This window comes from Leptonotus elevatus, chromosome 9 (genome assembly GCF_054856555.1).
Source record: "Leptonotus elevatus isolate MCC_2025b chromosome 9, RoL_Lele_1.0, whole genome shotgun sequence".
NCBI lineage: Eukaryota > Metazoa > Chordata > Actinopteri > Syngnathiformes > Syngnathidae > Leptonotus > Leptonotus elevatus.
The window spans coordinates 19,608,236-19,635,555 of record NC_141247.1 but is presented as its reverse complement, the minus strand read 5'-3'; the positions used below and the strand labels follow the sequence as shown (position 1 = coordinate 19,635,555).

The window sequence follows — 27,320 nt, the reverse complement described above, 5'->3', positions numbered from 1 at the left end:
ATGTTGATGGACAGAAAAATAATCCAGCTTTTTGACATTGGAAAAAATGCGAAAATATGGCCCTGGATCATCCGAGTAAGAGCAAGAACAAGCTGCCAGGTATTTTCTCCTGATGTTTACAATTGAATTCAAAACAAGTCAAGTCGGCTGCTTGGCTCTATAGATGAAATATCACCATAAATGTTTACCCGAGCGAGGCCAGCCCCCCCCTCCAGTCAAGTTGAATTATTTTCTGAACAATTACTGTCATATATTTGACGGGGCCTCAAGTCCTTTTTATTTTTCCTGGGTGAAAGGCAATTTTCACGAAGACCTAGCGTGATCCGTTTCCGTTGATTTAGCAAAAGCAGATCATTATTTGACAGAAGCCCTGACTGCAAGTGACAGCGAGCATTCAAACGTTTGTGTTCGAGCTGACGCGCTGAATTCGTCGCGACCTCCCCGCGACTCGTCTCGTTCCAGAGATGCAGATAAGGCCGCGTGTGGCCGGACGCGTCGCCGCTCCTCTTAATGACTGCCCGCTCCCGTCGCGTCACGGCAACGCTTGGTTTCATCCTCCATCAGCGCGTTCGAGCTCGCCTGCGCCTTCCTCATTCATCATGCGACGAGGAGCACGCTTTGGGCCCGCAAAGTTGATTGGGAGGATTAGTGGCGTGCGAGAGACTTTGTCACCAGCTTTCTGGGAAATCCAATTATGGAATATCATAAGCCTTACGTGTTTCATACACGGGTGAATCCTCCTTAAAAAAATGCACGCAGGCGTGCTCACCGGGTCAGTGTTTAGCAGCTGTCCCCTCTCTAGTGCTCTCGTGGCAATCTCCCTGAAAGTGCGAGGCGAGATGTGTGTGTGTGTGTGTGTGTGTGTGTGTTTTTTTTTTAAGGATGATACAAGGCCTGGAGCACTCTTCCTCCTCTCTCCCCTGCATTGCAGCAAACGGTGAACAGCATGAGCTCAACCAAGAAGGGATTGTTATTTGCTCGTTGATATCGGCCAGCCTCTAAGGGGAAGAGATGGCCGAGGGTTCGCGTCTCTTATCTGCTTTCGCAGATAGTCCTTAATTGCATGTGTTAAGGAGATGACATGCTGCAGTCGAGGGCACGCGGCATGAAATTTCTGCATGCATCAAAGCCCCTCTCGCAAGTGATTTCTTAGCAGCTACCATCAAAAAGCCGGCGTTATCTCAAGTTTGGAAATAGCCATCATGTTTCAACGACGTTCTCGCTTAAACTTTCTGCCCTCTTGCTCCTGCATAATGAGTCTGTCACTCAAACAAGGTGCGTCAAAATGCGGATTAAAAAAAAAATCTTTCGGCTCTCAGTCCTGTTTGCTGTTCTCTTGTCGAACAATGCGCGACAGTAAGACCTTGAAGGTGACAATAACTGTCACAAGAGGATGGACTTGAGAGGCGCTCATTCCCTTTGGGATATGCTTACCAGGCGATCTCTCAAGTACAGCACGCCATCGCCAAGAGGCCAAGTGGAGGGCCACAGAGGTGGAAGGCGATGGTGGGCAGAATAGTCGAATGAAGTCAGCGATTGTGAAGCACGATAATACTGTACAAATATACTGTACAAACTGATACATTTGACCTTTTGCCGGGTTCTTAATTTGACATAGAGATCAGATTTTTGAAAGATTGGTTGAAATTTGTAGAAGCGTTACTACTACTGCAATTAATTCACTTTTTAACATTTTCCCCCAAAATATATAGAACTCTTATTAAAACCCAAAAACGTATAAATATGTTTTTAATACTTTGTCCTTCATTCCCTAAAATGTATTTATTTGTTTTTTAATGCTAGAGCATACAGAAGGCTTTGACACAGCTTCTGACATGAAAAGGTCGCTTAAAGCAACGGTAGTTATTACAAAAACGCGGCCAGCAGGTAGCAGCAGAGTATAAGAGATCAGCCAGGGCCATGTTGCAACAAGCTCTTTTCCCCAGTGTTTTCAACACGGTTTGCGAATAATGATGAACGTTGCTATATTCTAATGCTAATTGCTACAAAACGGAAACAGATACAAACTTTTTGATAGGTTCCATGTTTTTTATAGCAATAGAAACTGAATATTCTGTGGACCTTGCAAAATCAGTCAAAATCTAGTAAAACAAGATTACGAAGGGAGTTGCTTCAGTGAAAATGGCTGGGAGTGAATGAGTTAAGTTATGTGATTTGTAATTACAATACATGAAGTGTACAGCTGTGTACTTTTTGCACAACTTTAAGCCATTATTACCTTGTTATTTTACACCTGAACCATGTAAAAATAAGAATGTGTCTCTCATATTGCACTTAAAAGTTGTATTCCTGAATCCTAAACGGCTATATTAGACATTTTGAATAGATTTTTTTTTAATTCAAGGGAAAAAGCGCATTACAAAATAAATGAAGACAAAGTACTATTTATCTTTTTTTTCTTCTTCTTTTTTTTCTGATCCAAAAAACGATCCGTGACTCAAATCCGTGCTCCGAACCGTGACTTCTGTGATCCGTTGCACCACTAATATTAACAAACGAATTGTTTTCAACTTTTTTCTCGCACCCGTTTGTGATGAACCAGAAATGTGCGAGGTTGCACTTGCCTGATGGGTAATTAGTTGGGAGCGAGCGCAGTATTATGCTCATAACAGCCTTTGGGAGCATTTGCACATTTTATGAACACTATGTTGTCTTTCAAGGAAATATTATTGTCACATCCACAGTGATAAACACCCATTTTCAACAGCTCTTTTCAAGTCTTTAATTGCAATTGCCCTGGAAGCATGAGAGAAACAGGGGAGTTCTGTTATCAAGCGAGTTCACTGAGAGTTTTATTCTGAAAATATGAATATGCATAAAATATACATATAGGAAAGAAAAAAAATGCAAGGACCGTCATGAGAAGCTGATGCAGCACGACGAGTGACATCTTCTCTTTAATGTTTCAAGGCGGCTTTGCCATTTGAGTTAACACTTTGAAGCACGCTGCACATCTCCGCGGCGAGAGCTGATGCAACCCCCCAAGGGCACTTAGCAGCTATCTGCTTCTGACAGCATCCCCTCTTCAGGGCAGGTCCCAAAGTTGGAATAAGAGTAGGGGGTAAAGCTAAACGCGGCGTACAACAGTTCGCTATAATGTGCCGTTTATGAAAAAGAAATAAGCTAAAAAGATACAATCATCTTTGACATTTAGTGTCCTCCGCCCTTATCCCCTTGGCACTGCAAAAAAAAAAAAAAAGGTTACCGTGGTCTAAATACAGTATAAGAAAGATTTGTCTTTCTTGAACTAGCCCAAAGTGCCTGCAGGATAGCGCGTAGCCATCCGAGCTAGCATTCCAGCAGGCCAGTCATCTCAAGTGATGCATCAGAAATGTAACATCCCTGTAGCATTACTGTGTGTCCTGATTATGGAAGGGAATGAGGGCGGCACAACTGTGTGTGTTTGACCAGTGAACTGGAGATGGGATGCTTGGTTCCCTGCAGCAGCGAAGGGGGAGGAAGACGCGGAAGAGCGGTTAGCCACACAAGACGAGGAGCAAGGGAAAATGAGATTAGGGGAAGTCAACTCAAAAATGTTGTATGCGCCTCTAAATTCTCATTAATATTTAGTTTGTCAAATATGAATTAAGCAGCAATAGCAGCTGTTTTGTTATGTTTCGGTTCTTTGGGTTTTGTTTGATTTTGGGTGTTCTTGTTGTCTTTGTGCGATCAGTGTTTTGTTATGTGTTCCTTGTCTCGTCATGTGCAACCACCTCCACCTGCGTGTGTCTTCGCTTTCCCATGTGTGGACCAATCAGTGCCCTCACCCAGGTGTGTTGTGTTGTGTCAACCAGTGTGAGTGTATACAGTCTGCTGTTTTTGTTCAGTCTGCGTGGGTGCATTGTTGCCAACTGTTGGCGTTACGTAGCGTTTGTTGAGTGTCATCTCAACAAACCACAGCCACAACCACTTCGTCGCCACAGTCAAGTCGTCTACAGCCAAGTTGTCCACATTCAGCCAAATCAAGCTACGTCCAGTCCAGTCCCGTTGAGTCCAGTCAGGTCACTGCTGCCATCTCATCCCCTTTGTCTTGTTTTAAATAAATATTTTATGTTTACTTCCATCCCTGTCTTGTGCATCGTTTCCATTCCATTTGGGTCCACAACCTCCGCCACAACCGTGACATGTTTTTATCTATCGCAAGGGGGTGGCCATTTTGCCACTTCCTTTCAACTGAAAATGACATCACGGTTGCTCAGGGTTTATGCTGCATTTGGGGAAAGTGGGAAGTCGCACTTTTAGGACTTCAAACCAGGAAGTGTGTACGGGAACGCCCCCTTGAACTCGGAAATCCCACTTGCGAAGTCTGGGGAATAAAAAGTAACCCGACTTCACCGACCGACTACAATGTGACGTCACTCTACAATGGCGATCCCTTAGGAAACACAGAAGGTAAATGATAAACACAATTTACTCGAGTATAAAACTAGATAGCTTTCTTCATTCATGAATATTCGACATAACTTCACGTAACACACCATACGTGACAGTATGCCGCAATCTCCCTGCATGAAATTATACGGTGAACTACCGAACTGTATGGAATGCTTATGAAATATGATTAAAACAATAAATGAAGCAAAATTGCGAGCAGGCAAGTTTGCTGGAAGTTAAAATGTGTTTTGAGAACCAAAAAAATACAAATAAATCATCACTATTTGCCATTTTCGGCACAAACGCTTTCAGGTCAGAACTGGGAAAATTCAACTGGGATAAGTCCGACTTCCAACCTTCCTCAAAGGCAGCATTAGATAACGACCAATCACGGCTCACGTGTTTTCTGAGTTTAGCCATGTGATGTTCGCAAGCTGAGTCGTAATTGGTCGTTACCCAAGCAACTGTGATATCATTGCAAGTGGCTAAGATGGATGAAATAACGGTAGATTTTGCTGCTTAATTCATATTCCACAACTACAATATTAATCAGAATACTGTTTTTAAACTAGTGGGGTTTGCTTGGAACACATTATTGTCAAGAACATTTCTGGCTTGCCTTCCCTTTTGAAGGAACGGGCAAGAAAATGACTTATCTTTGCATTGTTAGATCATTACGTCCCCACACAGGCTTTCGCCCTGACGTCATTCACGCACACGCTTGTCTGAGTAATTTGCTATTATTGAAATTCAAGGTGACACTCGAGGAATCATCGGATTAGACTAAACAGTCTGTGATTTCTTCCGAGCTGCGGGGACAGCTCCGGCCTTTTGTGTTTTCCCTCAACGGGCAACCCGTATTCATTTTTATTTAATCACCATGAGGGATGAGCTTCATGCAAGAGCAGCCACTCTCTCCTCTGAGTGTGCACGCTGCATTATTATTTTTTTTCCAGGAGTCCAGTACCAGTCTACTTCGCTGATGCAGTAGACTGATATTATGGAGGGGGACTAAGTGAGAAGGGATGCGCGAGAGGCACTCAGGTGGAGAACGAGAGAGAGAGAAAGAGTGGCACACTTGAAGAGATGGTTTGCTGCAGGGCAGGAGCAGATGGCTGAGGCAAAAGACGGGCAACAAAAGGAGAGGTCAGGATAAAGGTGAGGAGAAAGAGGCGATGGAAAGTTCAGGACTTTGTGGAGACAAACACATAAATACAGTTTTACGCCCCCCTTTGGCTCCAGCCGGCCTGGAATTTCCATATGTAAGAACTAATGTTCAACTCACTCCAATGACTTGAGGCTTACTCCAGTTATTTAGCAGCAAGTGGTGCTTCAGTGAACTTTTCATTTTACAGCAAACTTCAAATCTCTCCCTGGTGGGCAAATATGTAACGGCTTATTGCCTTGTTGCATATTTTCCTCATTATTAATAAAGGAAATCAGTAGTAAGCTCTGCTTCCCCACTAAGAAATAGAAACAGTCTGCACGGGCGTAATAGTGTGAAGGAAAATGTCGCTGCTTGTTTCAAATTTAAAAATCACATATTGATCAATTAAAAACAGTAGAGCTCTGAAGAATTGTGAACTATGAATTCTGAGGAAGTCGGAATAGAAAGTAATTTTGGCGTCAAGGATCAATCGTGCAACGTTCTTGTGACCAACCAGCACGGATTTTTACATTCAATTTGATTTTGACAAGAGGCAGTTTGAAGAAGAAATTTCGCAATGGCTTTTCATCACACCAAACACATTTTTACTCCACCAAGGACAAGTCAATTACTTGTCACTGCACTCTTAAAATTGCTGAGTCAAAAGTAGCCCAAATTGGGTGGGAAAAATGCCGGTTATTTATAGCCAGCACATTGGGTTGAGGATTTGACCCAACATTTTGATCAAACAAGGGGTAAAAAAATATTCAAAATGAAATCTGCCAAGAAATAGGTTACCAGGTTATCAGTACAGCTGTGATTAAAAAGTGAGTTTCTCCTGTCACATGATATGTCTGGCGCAGTTTTCCCATCTGATGCAAGCCACCCATTTTCATTGGCCATCCGCCCTGACCGGAATCAAAGAGGTCTTACCCACCGAGCCATCCAGCTGCCACCAACATTTTCAAAAATTGCAGGATTAAATTGACTTCAAACTGTCATAAATGGTGCCCAGATTAATCTTTTCTACCACCACAATCCACATTTCAACCGTTTTACCTACCCATGGGTACCAAAGTAACCCAATCTAATCAAAGTCCACAGCTACCCAGTGATTGGCTTAAGAAAACAACCCTCATTAGATGTCCTTTCAAAATAAATGTTATTGCAATGAAGGCTGCCATCGATAGGACATTAGGGATGTAACGATACGATAAATATCACGATATGAACCTCATGATACGATCATTATTCACAATATGGTGGGAAGGTCGGCGATATAAAAAAAGCACACGATAATGTGTGAAAACTCACAATATTATATGAAAAATAATAAAAATACAATAAAATAAAATAAAATTAAAAAAAGTCTTAATTGTCCATAGATTGTTGTGTACTCCGCCTCTCATCTAAAGTCACCTGAGATTGGCTACATCTCACTCAAATAAGGACGTATAGATTTATAGGTAGGTCAAGGGGTAGTTTCTACTGTTACTTTCTAGTGAGTGCATGACTACGTTTAGGTGATTTTGAATTTCCATGGATAACATCAATGGCACAAATGCATCGTTTAGATATTTAGCATGTTGCTGTCGGAGAATGACAAGTGTGCTTGAGTTGACACAACAGGTGGTTATGTGCAATCGCGAGCTTGTTCCTCACACCTGACTATTCATTACAGTAATATCGCAGCCTTTTGTTTGTCTCCAAAAGGGCGAAGAGAACCTGCCGCTTGTTTACAATTTACATAATGATCTCTCTTGCTCTTTATGCTAGTGTTTGGTTAAAGCTGCCTGGCTAAAGTAATGGTCATTTTTCCTTACTGACAAGATGGTACACTGCTTAAGGCTTAATGATCAACAGCAAAGCTCGACTCCCTCGAGGTCGCTCCGAAGTTACTTTTAATGCCGTCTGCGGGATGCCGACGCCCGTGAAGCCCCAGCGTGTGGCGGAGCTTGTTAGTGGGTAAGAGTAAGAACACAAAAGGTTTCTGCACACGCCAGCTTCATTGAAAATCAATAACACAGCTTCCATTAGTTGTATGTAGTGCTACACTAACAGTGCTTGAAGTCTATTTATAGCAGCGGTGAATGCTTCTTTTGCTATATGTCGCAAATGGTGTTTAGGTGGACGAGGTGTAACAGAAAGCAGGTGTGCATACGGGCCTAGCCTTTCTGCTTAGATTCTTCTGCTTTTTCTTTAATATCTTGCATATGAATTGTGTATTACTTGTGCAAGAGATTTTTCTTCTATGGTTAAAAAAATGGTATAAATTACACACAAAAATGATGTAGAATCATTTTGGGATTATAAAATGTATCTTTATTTCCTGATTAACTCATTCACTCCCAGCCATTTTCACTGAAGCAACCCCCTTTGCTCCTGGCTGTTTTACTGTATTTTGACGGATTTTGCAAGGCCCACAGACTATTGTGTTCTATTGCTATAAAAACATGGAAACTACCAAAAGAAACATTAAAGTCTCTTCTTTCATCGGGAATTAAAAAGTATATTAGTATCTGTTTCCGTTTGGCAGCAATTTAGAATATAGCTAAGTTTCATCAATATTCACATTCCTGGTGAAAACACTTTCAAAAATAGCTTGTTGCAACATGGCCTTGGCTTATCTCTTATACTTTGGTGCCACCTGCTGGCCGTTTTTTGTAATAACTACCATTGCTTTAAGCCACCGCTTCATGTCAGAAGCTGCATCAAAGCCTTTTGTGTGGTCTTGCATAAAAAACCATGACGAAGAATTTTGTGTCCATCATTTTTCTGAACTCGTTCATAGTATCGTTAGAAACGGTAGGCGGTCTTTTAGGATCCGACTACTGTAAATGTGAGCAGTGCAACTGTCTGCAGTGTGTGCCCCTGTAAAGGAAGAGCTCATTTCTCAGTCCCTTAAAAACTTGCCAGTGTGAGCACGCCTCTGAACATTGTTCACCACGCTATTGCTCATGGAATCACAAACCTTTCCACGACAATCAGACTGTCACACTGCAAAGAGAGTACAGTGCCATATCACACAGTATCTGTTATTGAAGATCAGCCTCGCTCAAAGCTCAACCTCATAAGCAGAGGACAGTTGGATTGGGGGCAAAAGATGGCGCCAGACCCAGTCCCTTAGGACAGGTTCTGCGTCAGAACTGGCCCAAATTAATTAAGAGGGAGCAGAGGAAACTTGTTGGCTTCCATTCAGTGTAGAAGATAACAGCAGCTCTTTGTGACAATACTGCTGTCCGTCTGTTGATTCGCTTACAGTATGCGGGTGTTGCTGAAGGTGCCGCACCTCGGGTGAGGTGTCTGCAACGGGACAGTTAGCCGGGGAAGGGAATTAGAGAGGATGAGGCAAATCCTACCACTAACCAGACCTCTCATTCACAAGTAATTGCGCTAAAGCGCTCAATATGTGAGCTCTGTCATGTTCTCCTGAGGCACAACAACGCTTACCTGCAGGAAGTCATTCAAAGAGGTGTTTGTGTTTTGACTGCAGTTAGGGCTGAATCATTTTGAAAAATGATATAATTGCAGTTTTTTGTTCTCCTCAATATTCCAATTGCGATTTATTATGTGATTTTTTTTTCCCAAGGGGCTCTTCACATGTTTTTTTTAAACAAACAACAATGAATTCATATGTACTACAATAAAATATAACATTATTTTATTATTATATTATTTCACTTTTTTTTTAATTCATTCATTTATTTAAGTTGGTCTTAAATTTAATTTCAAATCTAATTAAAAAGTGTTTCATTTAACTTGCTTCAAGATGTAGAAACCCTGATTGCAATTTTGAATTGAATTCGATTAATTGAATACCCCTTATTAGGGCTGTGCAATTAATCCAAATTCAATTACAATTTCAATAATTACACTCCACAATTACAAAATCAGCATAATTGTAAAATTAAGATTATTAATACTAATTTTTGAGTTGTTTAAATGTTTGCCCTTTTTTTTAATTTTAAAATAACTAATTTAATAAATGTTGTTTTACTTGCATAATTACAGTGTTTCAAGGAATTTGATTTGTCTTAATATTTTGTATTTGTTTTTTTACGTTTACTTTACACATTTTCTTGTTTTGTACCAAAAATAAATGATCGTCCTACTGCACAGTGCTCATGCTGCACTCCAACTTCAAGTTTTTTGCCAACATATATAAATAACCAAATTGTGTTTGGTCCTAAAGGAACTTACATAATTATAGTGTTTTTATATATTTTTTAAATTGGTGTTAATATTTTTAAATGTGTAAACATTTTCTTGTTTTGTACCCCAAAATACATAATTGTTTGCATAATCGTGATTTTAATTATTGCCAAAATAATCGTGATTATTATTTGTTCCATAATCAAGCAACCCTACCCCTGACTAAATGCAGCTAGAAAACACAAACTGCTGCTGATTTCAGTTCATGCTGACTCATCTCAGCCAAAGAAGCCATTTTTAGACCGAATGCCATTTCATGTGCACCTTGAACGGATAACTGCGGCAAAATCAGGCACCGATGTTTAACACAGCCGTTTAACGTGACACGATGTAACGATCCTTCCCAACATCCGACCATTGTAGTGAAATATTCAAAGTGTTTACAGCTGCTAGGGATGCTTCATTACCCGGTGGGAGCACTTGAGAGTAAATCAGAGTAAGCGAGCAGCAGTTGTTGAAAGGCTCGGAAAGCACACCTGTAGGACGAGCTTTCACACGAAATGGAAACTTCTCTGTCTGTTAGTGGTGCGCATTCATCACCCACTGGAGTGCATGATGAATGTGCAGACAAATGTGGTTGTGTCGCCATGTTCATGCTCACATGTTCAACCCCCTGAAGGAGTTCTGGGTTTTGTTACAGCGAAAACAGATCAAATGCTGCCGCGAATGCGGCACGCGAGGTTATTAACGATACGCAATTGTGCTCTCACTCGAGGCAAAAGAAGACTTTCGTGGAAGGCTGCAGGAAGAAACGCGTGGCAGGGGGCTGCGGGGAGTTTGTTGGAGATGAGGCAGCGGGGTTTCTTCCCTTTGACTGCCACTGTGTGTTTTTAGTTGATATCACAGTTTAAGGCCCCGTCCACACGAAAGCCAGTTTCAATGTATCCTCGCAAGTTTCTTACCGTTCCGGCCGTTCGGCCACATGACGGCGCGGTTTGGGAGCTTGAAACCGATCACTTTTGAAACCGGGCTCCAGAGTGGAAAATTTTCAAAATGCATCCCGTACCATACGCAGGATACTCCTCCAGAGATGGCGTATGCTCCAATTCTCGCGGTACTCCGCGCGAACCGTCGTCAACAACAATGGCGGATAGCCGTGTCGTAGTCGTTTTGCGCAGCCTCCTTAGCTTGCTTGTGCTTTTGCAGCAAAATATTTTGCTTCTTTATTTTCACGTTCAACAACGTTGTACTTGAATCACCCGCCATTGTAACTTCTCCTGTGTTTCGCCTTTTTCATGTTGTTTCGATACATGCAAAGCCATGTTTGTTCTGTAGATTGCAATAAAGTTAGAAAAAAAAGTGTTCGGCTTCTTCGCTGATTATTCTTCTACTCTTTCCGTTAACTCCCTGTGGCTGCGCTACAGCGCCATTCTAGACTTTGCATATACATTGCAGCCGTTAAACGTCCTCAGCGTCTTCTTTTGGACACACGCAAGTCTTGAAACGCTTCTGTGTGTACGAGATTTGTTTGAAAAAATATATATATATTTTTTTTTCCTGATGAAAGAAAATACTCTAACCTTTCTTTTGGTAGGTTCCATGTTTTTATAGCAATAGCACACAATATTTTGTGGGCCTTGCAAAATCAGTCAAAATCCAGTATAACAGGCGGGAGCGTAGGGGGTTGCTTCAGTCAAAATAGCTGGGAGTGAATGAGTTAATCAGGAAATAAAGATACATTTTATAATCCCAAAATGATTTTACATCATTTTTGTGTGTAATTTATACCATTTTTTTAACCATAGAAGAAAAATCTTTTGCACAAGTAATACACAATTCATATGCAAGATATTAAAGAAAAAGCAGAAGAATCTAAGCAGAAAGGCTCGGCCTATATTAAGAGCACGATATGTTAATGTAAATTATCCAGGATATGCCATCAAGGCTGATCAAGTGTATTGAGGGGCTGTAGGAGTCACATCAAGCTTTAATTGGCTATTAGCAGAGGTTCAAACGACCCAATCGATCGTTTAGTGCCTGAAGTGATGAGGGGAAAGTTTTTAAATGTGCATACGCTTATTTTGCTGACACAAGCCTTAACCCCCCCATGACCCGGCACCTCTTGGCTCTCTTGCAGTTTGCTCCCAGTTCTCCCGTGGAGTGTACGCCATCTTCGGATTCTACGACAAAAAGTCCATGAACACCTTGACGTCATTCTGCGGCGCTCTGCACACCTCCTTCGTCACACCCAGTTACCCCACCGACAACGAGGTGCAGTTCGTCATCCAGATGCGTCCCGCGCTCCGAGGGGCAGTCCTAAGTCTGATCTCACACTACAAGTGGCAGAAGTTTGTCTACCTCTACGACACAGACCGAGGTAAGAGACTGCCGTGAAATATGCAGTCACAAAAAACGAAACAAAAAAACGTCTTTGTCACTGTGGTCGTTCCCTCAAAGATACTGCTGTTGTACCCTTGACATTTGACTTTTACAGCTTGGCGACATACACTGCTTAACAAATCTATTAGACAATGTGTCATAAAAAAAACAAGGACACCAGCCAGCATCTTGGACTTTAATACGAACTCTTTCTTTAGACGTCTTCCCATTTTGAAGAGGAATGAGCAACTTTAAACAGAATTCAACAGCTCACTAGATTTTCTCTAAGATGCAGTTTGCAAGGCAAAATTTTCATTGGCACATTGAATAGCAAAACTGAGAAACAACCGCGAAAAGAAAGTAGAAGAAGAAGAAGAACCGCCAAGGACCCAAAAAGCTTTGCTGGGCTCAAATCACCTATCGCAGGTCGTTGGAAGGCGAGGGAAGGTCTGGGCTACTTTTGCTACAGTAGCTAGCTAGCAATGAGCTTCGGCTGGCTACTAGTGCGCCGAAAGACGTTAACGGAGTTGCTCCTAAGTCGTAATTCATTGCCTCCCTGGCAGCAAATAAGATACCTTTCTGACAAGTACCGTATTATTCTAACGAAAGGGGAAACCATGCTAATTGCTAAAATAATCAAAGATTGACACAGCTAGTGCATTTAACACCGGAATTACAGTAAGTACTTGGTTGATTGACTCCACTTTTCATATCAAACTTTTTTTTCCACATATTGGTGTCTTCCCTTTTACAGAAACAGAAAATGATTTTGATATGTATCATTGTTGTTGATTTATGGCATATAGACCTTAAATTGAGTGACGGTCTAAAACAGTGGTTCTCAACCACAGTCCTCGAGTACCACTATGCAGCCTGTTTTCCATGTCTCCTTCAGCCAAAACAGCTGAGGATCGTTTGCTGATTAGCTGATTGTTTGAAACACCTGTGTTGGCTGTTGGAGACATGGAAAACAGGCTGGATAGGGGTACTCGAGGACCGGGGTTGAGAACCACTGGTCTAAAACAGCAGATTCCAACCTGTTTTTCGCCAAGAACCGCTTTACCGTTAAAACATGACTTATTAGGTAGAGAAGGTTTGGTGAGTGTAAGCAATATAAACCACTTTGTTAAGTAGGACTGCTGATATTGTCATTTAAAACAGCTTTCTTTTTTCTTGGAGTTTGTAGGCTTTTATTCTGTCTCATTTGGCCTCTTCACCTTGGTTGAAGAAGCTCTCCAAACCCATTTTGTTTCGTCTTTATTTTACTCATGTTTTGCTCGCTTTTGGGCTCACTTTTCTCAAGTATCACGAAAGCAAGATAAGCGTTTTGACACAGGCACTGACGTTGCATCTGTTTTAAAAAAAAAAATAAACCTTTATTTCCAATCTGATCATTAGTAAAATTGCTTTTGTTCATTCTGTGCAACCTGGTACCAAAAATGTTAAACACCGTACCTTTGTACAAGGGATCATTTGGGCCACACAGGATAGAAAGGCGTAGATGGAGAGATTACGAGAGGGACGTGATTGAGAACTATGATAAAAGCTAAGTACAAGAGTCATATGTGCGAATGGTGTAATCATACGGTACCGGACGAATGGCCCAGTGTGAGTGTATAGGAAAATGAGTCTTGTGGGGTACGTTAGGGTAAATCTTTCTCCTCTGTTATATGGACTACTCCTGTGTCGCTATTTCCGACAGTGAACAGTGGCAAGACACAATAAATGTTGCAGTGGCTCAGAATAGCATCCGCACACAAGGGTAAGCGGAGGATAGCCCGTAATACTCTCTAAGAGCCTTGTAATGCTTGAAGTGATAACACAGCACTAATGTATACAGTAGTGCTATGTTATGTAAATCTGTACAAATAAATCAGCAGCTTGTATTAACACATCGCACTTGAAGAAATGGTGTCTCATGAGCAATGATCTTTGGGTACTTGGAACAGTTGGCTGGTTTGTGACAGTTAATCTTCTGTTTAATCATGTTGATAGTAGCTCGTCCGTCGTGGGAAATGAGGTATGTCACATCTGCCGCTAAAATGTTTTTCGTTTCCGAAAATCGCAGGCGCCGCCCGCTTGCGGCTGCCGCGCTTTGTGCTGCATCAATGAGGGCTTTGTGTTGTTCTCAGATTGAATTGCCCTGTTGACAATAGACTCCGGTTTAATGCAGCAGTGCCTCATGTTTAGGACGGCCTGTCAACATGGTGAAGTGTTCATTTCGGGGGGATTTCTAATGTCAAATGAGTAAAGGAGCTCATTATCTCGCGACGGAATAATGATCCCCTCCTACTGAAAACTTCGGCACCTGCGCAGGAGGGAGGTACATGTTCATCCTCTGACAGACGAAGCTATTTTATGTCTTTGTCTTTGAGGGGAAACAAAATGACTGCGCCGATAGCGTGGCAGCACAGTCTTCACACGTTCGCTTGGATTTGAGATGTTTACTTGCTCGTTAATGGAAGGTCCTAACCAGCAGATAAGCTTCAAGCATCCTGACTTCTCTTTGGCCCTTTCTGTCTTTCACCTCATCAACCCCGCCCCTCTTCCTCCTGCTTTGAGGCAGGATATGAAGTCTGTCTTTGGGTCTTCAAGTCTGCTTCTCAGCTGAAGGCCTTAATCCGCCGCACAGCCTGCAGATAATGCGTGGTTAATTAGGGTCACTCTGACTAGAACACTCGCGTCGGCTCTTCCCTGCGGATGCGAGCAACCCACACGTCCTTCAGCACGGCCGACACTGCTAAGCCGCAGCCTCCCGTCCCTCCATTTTGCCTCCTCCGTGTGTCTGAGGGCAGTCTCGGACGGAGAGATGGGGGAAGAGGAGGCTGGGAAACTAAAACGGAGGAGGTGGTGGAGTGAGAGTGATGGCGGACACTTGGTGTAAAGAAAGTGGAGGGACCAGAGGGCATCAGAGGGAGTGGAACGCGAGACCGGGGAAACAAAACACCAATTCAGTCCGGCAATTAAGGCAACAGCAGGCGCGTGTGATTTACAGCCTGTTACCTGTGTCCAGACAATTCCCTGTGTACAGTGGAGCCCCCCGTGCCAGAGCCCATGCCAAGCCACTTTTACCTCGATCCTGACTGCCAGCGGTGTAAGACGATCCCTTATTAGTGGGAGGACATTGGCCCCAGGAGGGGATTAAAGTCGTTTATTGATGCACTCCATCCAGCTCTTTGGGGGTCTTTGACACTTGGCTCATCAAGCAGACAGATGTGTCAGGGAGCCTCTACCTCCTCTTATCACCAAGTGCAGCTCCCCTGATAATATGAACGCACACTTCTGACACACAAACTATTTCCGTCTTTTAAATAATCAATAATCTGGTGATTGATTTGTTTGCTAGAACTTAAATTTAACAAACCACCGGTTAAATTCCCGTTGTTAGCTGACCACCCGTTAAATATGTGTTGTTCAAAACATGATTAGTCACATTGTTAATTAATGCTACAGTCAAAGTTAACCGCGTGGTTCACGTCACTGGTTAGCACCGGTATATCCCACAATTCGTCATTTTGTTTAACTCATTCACTCCCATCCATTTTGACTGAAGCAACCCCCTTTGCTCCCGGCTGTTTTACTGGATTTTGACAGATTTTGCAAGGCCCACAGAAAATTGTCTTGTATACGTTTTTGGGAGCAAATGAGTTTATGCCGGTTTTCCAAAAAAAATTGCTAGCCAAATGATCCAGAACACTCCTAGGTAGAAAAGATGCAGGATTTATTTATTTATTTATTTATTTATTCACAGACATTCTTCACAAATATTTTGTGTATGCTTCACATGGATATAATATGATTCTGACTTCACTGTGGAACATAGTCCACAATTATTTCAATTCAATTATTACGACACTTTATTTATTTATTTCTATAATAGTATATCTAATCGGATCAAATTGTAGACTGTTATTCAAGTTACCATGGACAGAGAAAATATAGACATTATACAGACGCAATGTTTACATATTTCCAATATTTGTTTTGACTTCATTTTGTAACAATGTTCAAAAATCCAAACACATCACAGTCATGTCTTATAAATTGAATACATTTGTAAAATATGCAATTTTCCCAGCTTAACAAAATATTCTGACAATATGGATAAAGTATGATTCACCATCTTATGAATTAACCACAATGTTAAAAAGTCCTAAGCCTCAGTCCTTAAGTTTGTTAACTTTAACATCAAGTTAACTGAGGTTTGAACAAGATAACGGTGCCGTCAAAGTAAACGGTTGGGTAAATCGAATTAACAAGTTGTTAAAAATATAACCGAGTTTTGAACAACCGGGCACCGATCCAGTTGATTGTCCGTTACAGTAAAGTACTTTTTTTTTGCGTCCGAAAAACATTCACGATAGTTCAAAATCATCGTTTTGTACTTTTTTCGTCGACTAAAAAAATGTACATACAAAATACAGTACGATTTTTTGTAAATAAATAATTTTTAAAAAGCTTGAACTCGATGTATTGCAGTTCTACACTTCTCAAACTATAGCCACAATTATAAATACACCGTTAAAGGACAACACAAACTCCCATGGTGCAATGTATTATTTGTGTGATTTTAGCAAAGCCTTGATCATCCACAATAATGGAAGCGACTTTTCAATTATTCTCTCAACTCTACGCTTGAGAGAAAACAGGAGCGATAATAAATAACATTCACTCTCCCAGTCCCACCAAAAGGTTTTATTCAGTCAATAGAGAAGATTAATTACAGCCATGCTATTCATTTGGTTCTGCTATTTGGCCGGCAGGAAAGGCTTTTAGGCCTTAGTGTAGCACGCTCACATCCTCAGAGTGATGGCTGCTATGCGTCAGGCTTAGATGTACTGTATGAGGCAAATGGAGGTAAATTTGTACCCCGAACGCCAATATCAGACAGCTGCTTGAAAGCAGACGCTGTGATGAAGCAGCCGCACTGGAAGCAAATTGAAGCTCTGTCGGACTGGTTATACCATCTCAACTGGGACCGTGCTTCTTTTTATTTCAAAGTAATTGACAGGATGTGCGTGCGTGTGCGTACAGAGTAAAATTCAATATCCTAATCAACATTGCCACTAATGTTGTCTCTAATGTTACTAACAATAAAACAAATCCTCTATGCTCTCTTGTTTTCGCCATCCTTTCCAATTTCCCCTGAAAACTCAGATGCTGACAAGGGTGCTGCAAGATTTTGTGGGGGTGGTCAGGTATGGACACATAATTGCCGGGTCTGTGCAGCAGAGACAGATGATTACAGGCTTTATTGTCTCTCCTGGGCACAATCAACCCCTGATTCAGCAATCTCACCCCAACTTGATTTATGAGTCACACTGTCTCTTGTTGCCTGCCTGACCATCCTGACACTGTCCTTATATGATTATGCCTTTGGTGTAAGTGCTTCATGTCACTATGAGTCGAGTGCTATACCTGGAGCAATCTTAATGATCCTCAAGCTTGGCTTTTTGGAATGTTCGCCAACAAAAACACCAACCAACCGTGATCCCTCAACTCTGACGCAGCTAAGATTGCAAAAATGTTACTTAACTCATTCACTCCCAGCCATTTTCACTGAAGCAACCCCCTTCGCTCCCGGCTGGTTTACTGGGTTTTGACTGATTTTACAAGACCCACAGAATATTGTGTTCTATTGGTATAAAAACATGGAAGCTACCAAAAGAAAGATTAGAGTCTCCTCTTTCATCAGGAAAAAAAGTAAATTTTTATCTGTTTCTGTTTTGCAGCAACCAGCATTAGAATATAGCTAAGTTTCATCATTATTCACAAACCTGTTGAAAACACTGGGGGAAATGAGCAACATGGGCCTGGCTGATCTCTTATACTCTGCTGCCACCTGCTGGCCATTTTTTGCCCAACTACTATTGTTTAAGCCACCTATTCAGGTCAGAAGCTGCATCAAAGCCTTCCGTATGCTCTAGCATAAATAAAACATATAAATAAGGAGTGCAGGACAACGTATTAAAAATATGTATTTATAATTTTTTTGGGTTTGAATGAGTTAAATATAGGCTGCATGGTTAACCCTAACACTTGAGGTTTTATGATGGTGACAGTGGGCAAAAATTGTTTCCAAATCTTCAGCAATTGGTTGCTGACGGGCGGACCGGAACTGATGAGTACCCAAATGCAGTAAAACAATTGCATAACCTCGTAAGCCTGCCATGCCTGTTTATTATTACTCAGTTATGGCTGAACTGTTGCTGTTATTGTGACAACTCTTTTGGAGGAAGACTCAACAAATTAATATAAATCCTCTGCGCTTCCACACTAGCAACAGACAAGTCGATTGCTTTCCTCATTCATTATTTCATGACTGTGGGCAGTATATCTCAAGACTGTCGAGAAGCATTTTCACATTTGCTGCAAACATCCACTGGGACTTGAGAAGGAAATTATTCGACTTTGACGACCAGCTATCAAGGTCACTGTGGACTCACAAAGCACAACTGTCCAGAATAAAGACAAAGCTAATCATGGCAAAAATTCTGGAGTCAAAATTAAATCACATCATTACAACTAGTGACAAAAATGTTAGCAGTTACAAACCTGCCCAACGACAGAACATAAGAAATGCGAGAAACCCCAACAGAACATGGTGGGCTGGGTGGGAACAGACTGGAATTCCTGGTAAACTAAGAGCCAAAACCTCGTGTACTTTTGAGCCTCAGGACTCAGCTCCCTCAACTCCCTCCATGGCCCCCATGAGAAAAGTTAACAGATCTTGAATAAGAAGATTTTAATTTTTTTTTTTTTTAAAGAATCTTACGGAGCACGAAATGTTGGGCAACCAGGGCTGCAGGGTCCTCCGGGATCGTCGTGTAACCATACAGTAGCCTAAAAATACTTCTGTGCGTCTCAGAGGGGAAAAAAGTGGAAACTTATGTGAAGACACAACGACTGAATCGTCTCTCAAAGTAAGCTGAATTACATCCAGTACCAATATCAGGGACAATGTTGTCCCTCCTGTGGCTTCCTTGCACCACTCCCCTAAACAGTCAATATTCTGTCTGCACAGTTTCAGTATAGAGGAAATGATCCTGTGTTCACAGCAAACACAGCCTTTTAATTTACTTCCATCATTTAGCGGCTTGACAGGTGAACCTGCACTTGAAACAGTGTTCAATGTCATAAACTCATTACAGCATTGGGAAGTTGAATGTTCTTTAAAGAGAAATCTGCCAGATGGAAACTGTTTCCCAGAATTCAGCGTAGAAATATCCCCGAGGTACTTCTTTCATTCGCTCTGTCAATATTTCCAATGACCCCCCCCCCCCCCCCCTCCCCCCCCCCCCCACACACACACACTGCAGCGCAGTCCGTTCAAGCAAGGCTATTCGGAACAATAAAAGGCTGTATTGATCATAGGAGGTTTAGGAACACAATAAGAAAAGTTTATAACGGGGTGATAATTCTGATAGATTGGCAGGTAACCAGTTGGCGGGTTACTCTGTCATTGCAACATAACGTATTATCAACTTTTACACCGATTATGAGACAACTGGATTCAAATAAAGTTTCATCTGGTGCCCTGGCAAGATAAACTAAAGCAGTAACACATTGTATGATAAGATCAGTGTAAAACACAAACAAATTAACATCTAATGGCATTGTATGTATGAGAATTGTTTTCTGCCAAAGGTGGGAATCGGCATCGACCTAAAAACAAAAATCCATACTAGAAATCCATATCCCTAGTCCCGTAGATGTATAATCTATGATGCTAATAGTAAAGCAGATCAGATGTGTTTGTTTTGACCACACCAATAACACGGCTTTGCCGTATCCATACATTCTGTTGATGAGCTGTTGATGATCAATCCGCCCTAACTCAGTTGGCATAGAGACGCGCCAACAGGGCCAAGAGGTTTGAGAACGTGAGGACGTGATGACCGCACGTAGTTAGCCACATCGCTACTCTCTGCTACTAAGCTACATAGAACGCAAAAAGGAGAGCAATCAGACACAGACACACTAGAACAAACGCCAACCTTCCACCACCTTCATCTTCAACAAAGCCTCTAATTGGCCATCCAGAGACTGTTGCCTATGTTGCTTAAACAGTCAAGCAATAAATGACTCCCTCTGCTCTCCTGGATGCCTTTGATGGCCCAACACATTAAGCATGCGCTATAATTTGATCGCACTGTTTTGCCATTGCTCGTAGTGTTGTAAACAAGGCGAGCGCATGGACTAAGCTGGCCACTTTCCATTGATTAAACTCACAGAGACACACATGAAACGGTTCTTGCTTTTCCCTCCCTTTTTTTTTTGTCATGTTTGCATTTATATCTATAGTTACATGTTTTGTGTATGTACAATTGCAAGACACTATTCGGCACACCTCTACACTCTAATTGCATCCTGTAACAACAGCTATAATAATCACATCTATTTATATGGTAAGTTAGCTAGCTAGCTAGGACACTGATGTTTTGTTATCATTAGTATCCATCCATCCAGCTAACTAGCTAGCTACAAATTTAATCTCTCTCATCATTAGTATCTATCTATCTATCTATCTATCTATCTGTCTATCTATCTATCTATCCATCCATCTACTTGGCTCGCTAACTAATTAGCTAGCTAGCTAGTTACAAATTGAATCTCTCTCCATTACAGAAATACACTACCTAGATCATTTTATATTTTCCATGAAAACTCTGACTTTTATTTATCAAACTTTTTTAATCTTTATTCTCATTTGCCCATTTTTTTGTCAGTGGAACATTTCACCTTGTGTAGAGATCATTGGTATTTACGTTGGCCATTTTGTCTTTGCCACTCCATCCAAAGTGTCTCTTTTGTCTTTCAACCTTTTAGCACTCATCTTAGCACAGAGAAAACCAACACAAAAAGTATTTCACTTTGAATTCTAGCATATTCTACAGAGCTTGACCTTCAAAATTTGAGAAAATAAAAAGCTGTCTTGTCTCTCTCCTTTACTACTACTAATCATAAGCACTAGTGCAGTTTTTCACCAATGTAAACTTTGTATGGTCAGATTATTGATAATTTTTTTACTAATATATGACTAATTACTTATTGCGGATGTGCCTCTAATGTGTATTGAGCAAATCCTTTAAGCCTTTAAGACTGCAGGCAGTAGTTTTATGTTCAATTCCCAAAGTTGATTACAACCATTTTTCATGGAAGGCATATTCTAAAGTGCAATAATACATAGCTGGATCCGTGCACAATACTGAAGTGTAGAATACATCATGTTTCCTCGTATTTGCCGTCTCATCCCACCCGCCATAATGGCTCATCATCTGATCCCAGTTGAGACTTTGCACAAGCACATGACTCGTGTGCTCGGATTGGCCTTCTCCTTCACGCCCGCTTCATAACAACTCAATTATGCATGCATCGGAGGAATGAAATCTGCTCGGACACGCTGACAAGAAAGGGCACGGCAAGCGAGCCCATAAAATGCACATGAAAAATAGTATTAACGAAATATGAATGAGGCCACGGATCACTGGCGTCTCTCTTTGTTTTGCACACATGAACTGATATCATAGCTGAATTGGCATTTGCGTACTCATTGAGTTGAGAAGTGCCACACTATTGGCCCCTCGAAAAGAACAAATCTAGTGCCTTTAAAAACATGAGAGAGAGAGAGAGAAAGAGAGAGAGAGAGAGAGAGAGAGAGAGAGAGAGAGTGTTGTCTGTCACAGGGATCACACAATAAAGCACCGTGTGCTTTTCCAATTTTTACAGGCGAAGCTGGAATAAAGCCATTCCGCCACCTACTCAACGCTGGCATCAGCTGCCATAAAATCACTGCTGGGAGCTTCCTCTCCATTCCAAGAAAACCACCAAGTTCACAAAGCTCATTTGAATATTGCGCAATTTGATGAAGGGGGTGGAGGAAACAACACATTGAATACGGATGTCCACAACAAGCGCAAATCTTTCCATTTCTGCCTCACTTTCGGGTTGGTCGAAACCAGCGCACACACACACACACACACACATTCTCCATTCATGTGAGGGAGAACGAGGGAAACAAAGACAGGCAAAGAGAGATGGTGGCGTTTTAGTGAGTCTGTGGGTGGATATTCCCCTCCCCTCAGCATGTATGCACTTCGAAAGATACCGGCAACACGCTGCTTCTGTTTGATTTGACATGTGCTGTCTTTTTGATTAGCACGCTTGGCAGCCAAACTGTTTTGGTTAGAGACTCACTCTAAACACCACATGAAAGTCTTGGCGTCGCACTTTTTTCGGCTACTTTTTGCTTTCGCTTCACACTTCCGCTCCTCCACACGACTTAAGCTCCTTTCTCCGGTTGGCAGGGATGCAGGGAGAAGTTCGAGACATCCTGCGATATTTTTTTGCATGAGACATAATATGGAAAATGAGTTGTTGGTCTTCGTATGTGACTGACGGGCGACCAGTCCAGGGTGTAATCTGCCGTTTGCCTTAAGGTACTTGGGATAGGTTCGAGCGCTGAAAGATAAAAAAAAAAAAAAAAAAAGCCATCATTTTCCCCCCTCAATATTGCGATTTAATATGTGATTATTATTTTTTAAAGGTCCCCCTCTCATGCATTTTTTTTTTAAAACAAACAAGCAGTTAATTAATATGTATTACAATAAATTTGAGAATTTGATGAATATCAGCATTGGCTTTGTAAAAAAAATATCTGATAGCCGATCAATTTAAAATGGTTAACTTCAGGGAACTATTCACATTTTCATTGAACTTCATAAGAGATGCTGCTGACTCTAGGAACTCTGCACATTTGTTTTTTTGTTTGAAATTAAAACAAAGTTAAGTAAAAAAAATAATAATAATGGACGTTTTGGAAAACGTTATTTACTGTAGAAAACGGTAGGGAGCTATTTAATTGTTTAAGTTTATATTTAACTTTTTAAGACATGCTGATGAGCTCCCTGAACGTTTTGTTAGGATTCTAAAACAAAGATGTCTATTGTCTAAGGTAATAAGCTCCAGGATAGTTCAACAAACTTGGACTCTGTTTTTTGTTTTTTATTATTATTATTATTTTGACACCAATATTTTCCGTTTGACTGAAAATGAATATCAGCTCCAAATATCGGTTATCAGCCTTCTTGATTGTTATTGTATCGTCCTCGGACTATCTGTACAATAAACAATATCAGATTTAATATTAATAAATGTTTTGGTCTTACAGGTTAGGCTTACGCTAAAACAAAGGCAAATGAACCGTGAAATAAGACAGTTTACTTATCTACTTCAATTAGATTGAACTAACTTATTGAACACGTTGTCACCCAAATTGCAGCCTTTGTTATTTGAATACATTGCCTTGTTGATTTTAATTCCGTTAATTGTTTATCCCTAATTGATTCCGCCTCCCCGTGAAGCTGAACACGATAAGCGATATGAAAAGTTTACTTTTAATTATTTGTATATTAAAAATATTGAGATTTCCGGAGTGTATAACCACCCGTCAAGTTTGAAATTAAATAACCAAATTAATCTTTTATCTATTTCTGAAAATGTCTGTCAGACAGCCTAGCAAAGAGGTTAGCTACCTGTTAGCTTCTGATAACTTTGTCTACCGATTGCCTGGTGTCAACGCCTTAGCTTCGTCCCAGTCATCTTGCTAACCAAATGTCATACTCGCCCGTGGTCCAGCACAATACGTCTTTTTTTTACAGCAAGCCAGTCTGGATTATATCCTCCCTCTTGAAAACCTCCCTACATTAAATGCCACACTTTTACAGCCACTTCCACATTCTCACTTATAGACAACCATCAGACTTTAATTGCCGTAGCGCTCTACGAGGTGTTTAAAACTACAAACCATCATTTTAGACTTACACCTATGGGCCAATGCCAAAATGACTAATGAGAGACAGTATAAAGGCTTTACGAAGCCAAAGATTGTATTTTCCACTGTGCAAACACAAGGCGGGGGGGGGGGGGTTGGGGGGTTTCCTCGTAGAATCCTCTGAGCTTATTTAGCCAGGAGGCAAATAGTCAGCAAGCTCCACATAGTGTTTAGAAGTATCTATTTATTTTTGCCTTGCTCAAAAGACAGGAGAGACAATGCATCGTTGGGAATATGAAAGCAATGGTGCACACTTGATGATTCATTGAGCCAAAAAAGGGATTTTGAGAGATGATTGGAAGGCCCACAGAATATTGTGTTCTATTGCTATAAAAAACATGAAACCTACCAAACGAAAGATTATAGTCCCTTCTTTGAAAACACTGGGGAAAAGAGCTTGTTGCAACATGACACTGGTTGATCTCTTATACTCTGCTGCCGCCTGCTGGCCGTTTTTTGTAATAACTACCATTGCTTTAAGCGACCTCTTCAGGTCAGTGGCTGCATCAAAGCCTTCTGTATTTTCTAGCATAAAAAAACAAAACCTAAAAAAGTGCATTTTTTGGGACCATGGCAATAATTAAAATAGAACGTTTTTATACGGGTTTTTTTGAGAAAATTAGTTAATATTCATAATATTAATTCGTACTCGATGTATTGGGCTGCATGGTGAGGTAGTGATTAGCCCATCTGCCTCTGAGTCAAGAATTTCTTGGTTTGAATCTCAGATTGGGTCTGTGTGGAGTTTCCATGGAGGGTTCATTGAAGACTCTAAATTGCCCAAAGGTGCAAAATTTTGTGTGAGTGTGTGTTGGTGTTTAGTTGTAGGTGTGTTTAGATCAGTCATCAAAATGAACACTCAGGTAGTACCAGGGGCGCCACCAGGGATTTAGGGCCCTGTGCAAAAATATGACTTTGAACCCAAACGCTTCAACGCTGCAAATTGAAAAATGCTATTTTCACGGGCTCCTGTGAAGTCTTGCAGCCGTCGCCCTCCCCCCAAAAAAAAATAAAAAATAAAATAAAATAAAAGACTAGGTAACAGTGCAGCTCATTTATCTTGCATCAATTTCTAAATCGATCACAATAATTAATTTTGATTATTTGTTTTTTTATTTATTATGAAATTATTGTTTAAATTGTGGAAAGTCGAGGAAGACGTGGTGCGGTCTGGCAAATGTCCCACAGTCAAGCGTGTAAATTGTCTTCCTATTTCAGCAGTGCGGAGTCCTAAACGCGTTATCAAGCCAAGTCCACAGTTATGAGCCCAAGCCATTATCTTGGTAGTTTCCATTTAGTTGTTCCTGATGCTCTCCGAGACCTTAGACAGTGCTCAGTGGGCTGTGTCGCCCTTTCACAGACCTTCATTTTGATGTGTATTGGCAAGTCGAGAGTAGCATTTTTACAATTGAAGTCATGACCATGTGGGCATTTCGTTTGGATTCTTTAAGGAGTCCTGGGGGTCGATTTTTTTTCAAGCCAAGGTGCACTCATGTTTGTTCATTGCTTATTTTTATTTGATCAGATTAGTAGACGAAAAAATGTGTGAATGCTGGAATGCTGAATGAGATAGATGATATTGAATGAAACGGAGTAATGGAAGGATGTGGAACGATATTGAAATATATTGCGGGATTTTGAATATTATTGAATGATATGGAATAATGAGGAATTATATTGTTGCAAATGTGCAACATGATGAAATGCGGAATGATGTTAATGATATGGAATGACATTGAAAGATTTGGAATGATGTGGAAAGATGTTGCTGAACAATTTTCAATATGTTGGGGGAAAAAAGAGGATTTTTTTTTGGGTATGTGTGAATTTTTGGAATTTGGAAAATTGTTTCCAAGGTGAATTAAATTATCTGAAAATTTGGAATTTCGAATGAAAATTATGTGAATCTGCTATGCTTAATGTGTCATTCACACAGTGCTAATTTTTTTTCATCACAAATTGGTAAATTCAGCTGAAAATGAAAACATTCAATTGAGACGATAACTAAAATTGACAAACAATTTCGTCATTGACTAAAACAAACCCAAAACAACACAGTGACGAAAATTCAGCATTCACACAATTAAGTTCAGGATTTGTGCACTCTCTGCATTGACATAGTGTGAGCAAGTAGTGCTAGAAAAGCTGACAGTGTGTGTCGCGGTTAAAGTGTATGCCTGGAGAAATGTGCAATACGGCTCTCTAATTTGCCTCGTTAGCCTGGGTCAGCTGTGCGATATGCGAGAGGGTCGCGAATGAGAGCGCGCTGGAGATGGAGGCCTCTGCGACACCCCGCGCCCGCCCTAATGAGAAGCGGGGAACCAGAGGAGCCGGGCAATGAGATTAGATGCAATTCAATTACAGCCGAGCCGCCACGGGTGACGTTTCAGAACTCATCCCGTTAAAATCCGACTCACAGGCAAAGAAGAGGACGGAGCTCGTCGCCACAACAAGTCTGATTTATACGCGCGCTGAGCGTCCAAAGGCTCAGGCGGGATTTGATTGCAGACTGCAATGTGGGGATATCGGTTTAAAAAGGAAATGATTGAGTTTCCACGCATCACCGTGCCGTCTGCATGCACTCGAGCGCACAGTTGTTTCAAGTGGGTGTTGGGGATTTTAAAAGCAACTCGACTCCCAGGTTTGGCCGCGAACGTGCCCTTTCACACATTCAGATTAGACGCACACATGGCCTGCCCACGCTGCTTCTTGGTTCAACTTTGATGACGAGTTCATACGGTTTGGACAAAGGAAGCAAGCATGCACTGAATGGGGAAAACATCAGTGGCTACTGCAGTTACGCAATAACACTTATCACAGTCCCTGTTTTATAACACACTCAATAAATACATTCACTTTTAAACGCTTTGGGCTCAAATGGTATGACACGCATTAAACGTGATGCCTTCACTGATTGGAACCAGGGTTGTTGTATTTTTCCAATTCTTATTTTAGTTCGTTTTTATTGCGTTTTGTTATTTAAATGTAGTTAGTTTTAATGGGTTTTCGCGGTGGTTCTGTTAGTTTTGATTAGATTTAGTTTTTTTTAAAAATGCTTAGATTTAGTTTAGTTCTTAGTATTGGATTTCATTTTTATTTATTTGTTTATTTTAACGTGTATTACTTGTGCAAAACACCATGGTAAAATGACAACGTCACTTCAGTGTGACACACTTTCAGACATCTTTATTTCGGTTAATATTGAAATAAATCTACTTAAAATCACATTTAAAATCATCCCCAAAGGCACATGTATTAAATTAATTACCAAAGACTAAAACGAAGGACATTTCTCGAGTTAGTTTCAGTTAGTTTTCGTTTTTTTAAAAAGCATTTTCAATTTTATTTTATTTCATTAACGAAATCGTTTTTTGAATTTTAGTTTTAGTTTTTTTTCGTTAACTAAAATAACCT

General features: G+C 40.9%; 1 protein-coding gene across 4 annotated transcripts in view; it reads left to right on the top strand.

The window, feature by feature from the left end:
• LOC147168693 (glutamate receptor 3-like) overlaps window positions 1-27,320 on the top strand; it is a 98,443-nt gene that overhangs the window by 20,355 nt on the left and 50,768 nt on the right. For all 4 annotated transcript variants that reach the window (XR_015095945.1, XM_086084611.1, XM_086084610.1 and 1 more), the window contains exon 3: window positions 11,832-12,071. Coding sequence is in view for 3 of the 4 variants with exons in the window: in XM_086084611.1 (XP_085940737.1) it covers window positions 11,832-12,071 (240 nt within the window). In the remaining variant the exon portion in view is untranslated. The remainder of the gene's footprint in view (window positions 1-11,831; window positions 12,072-27,320) is intronic.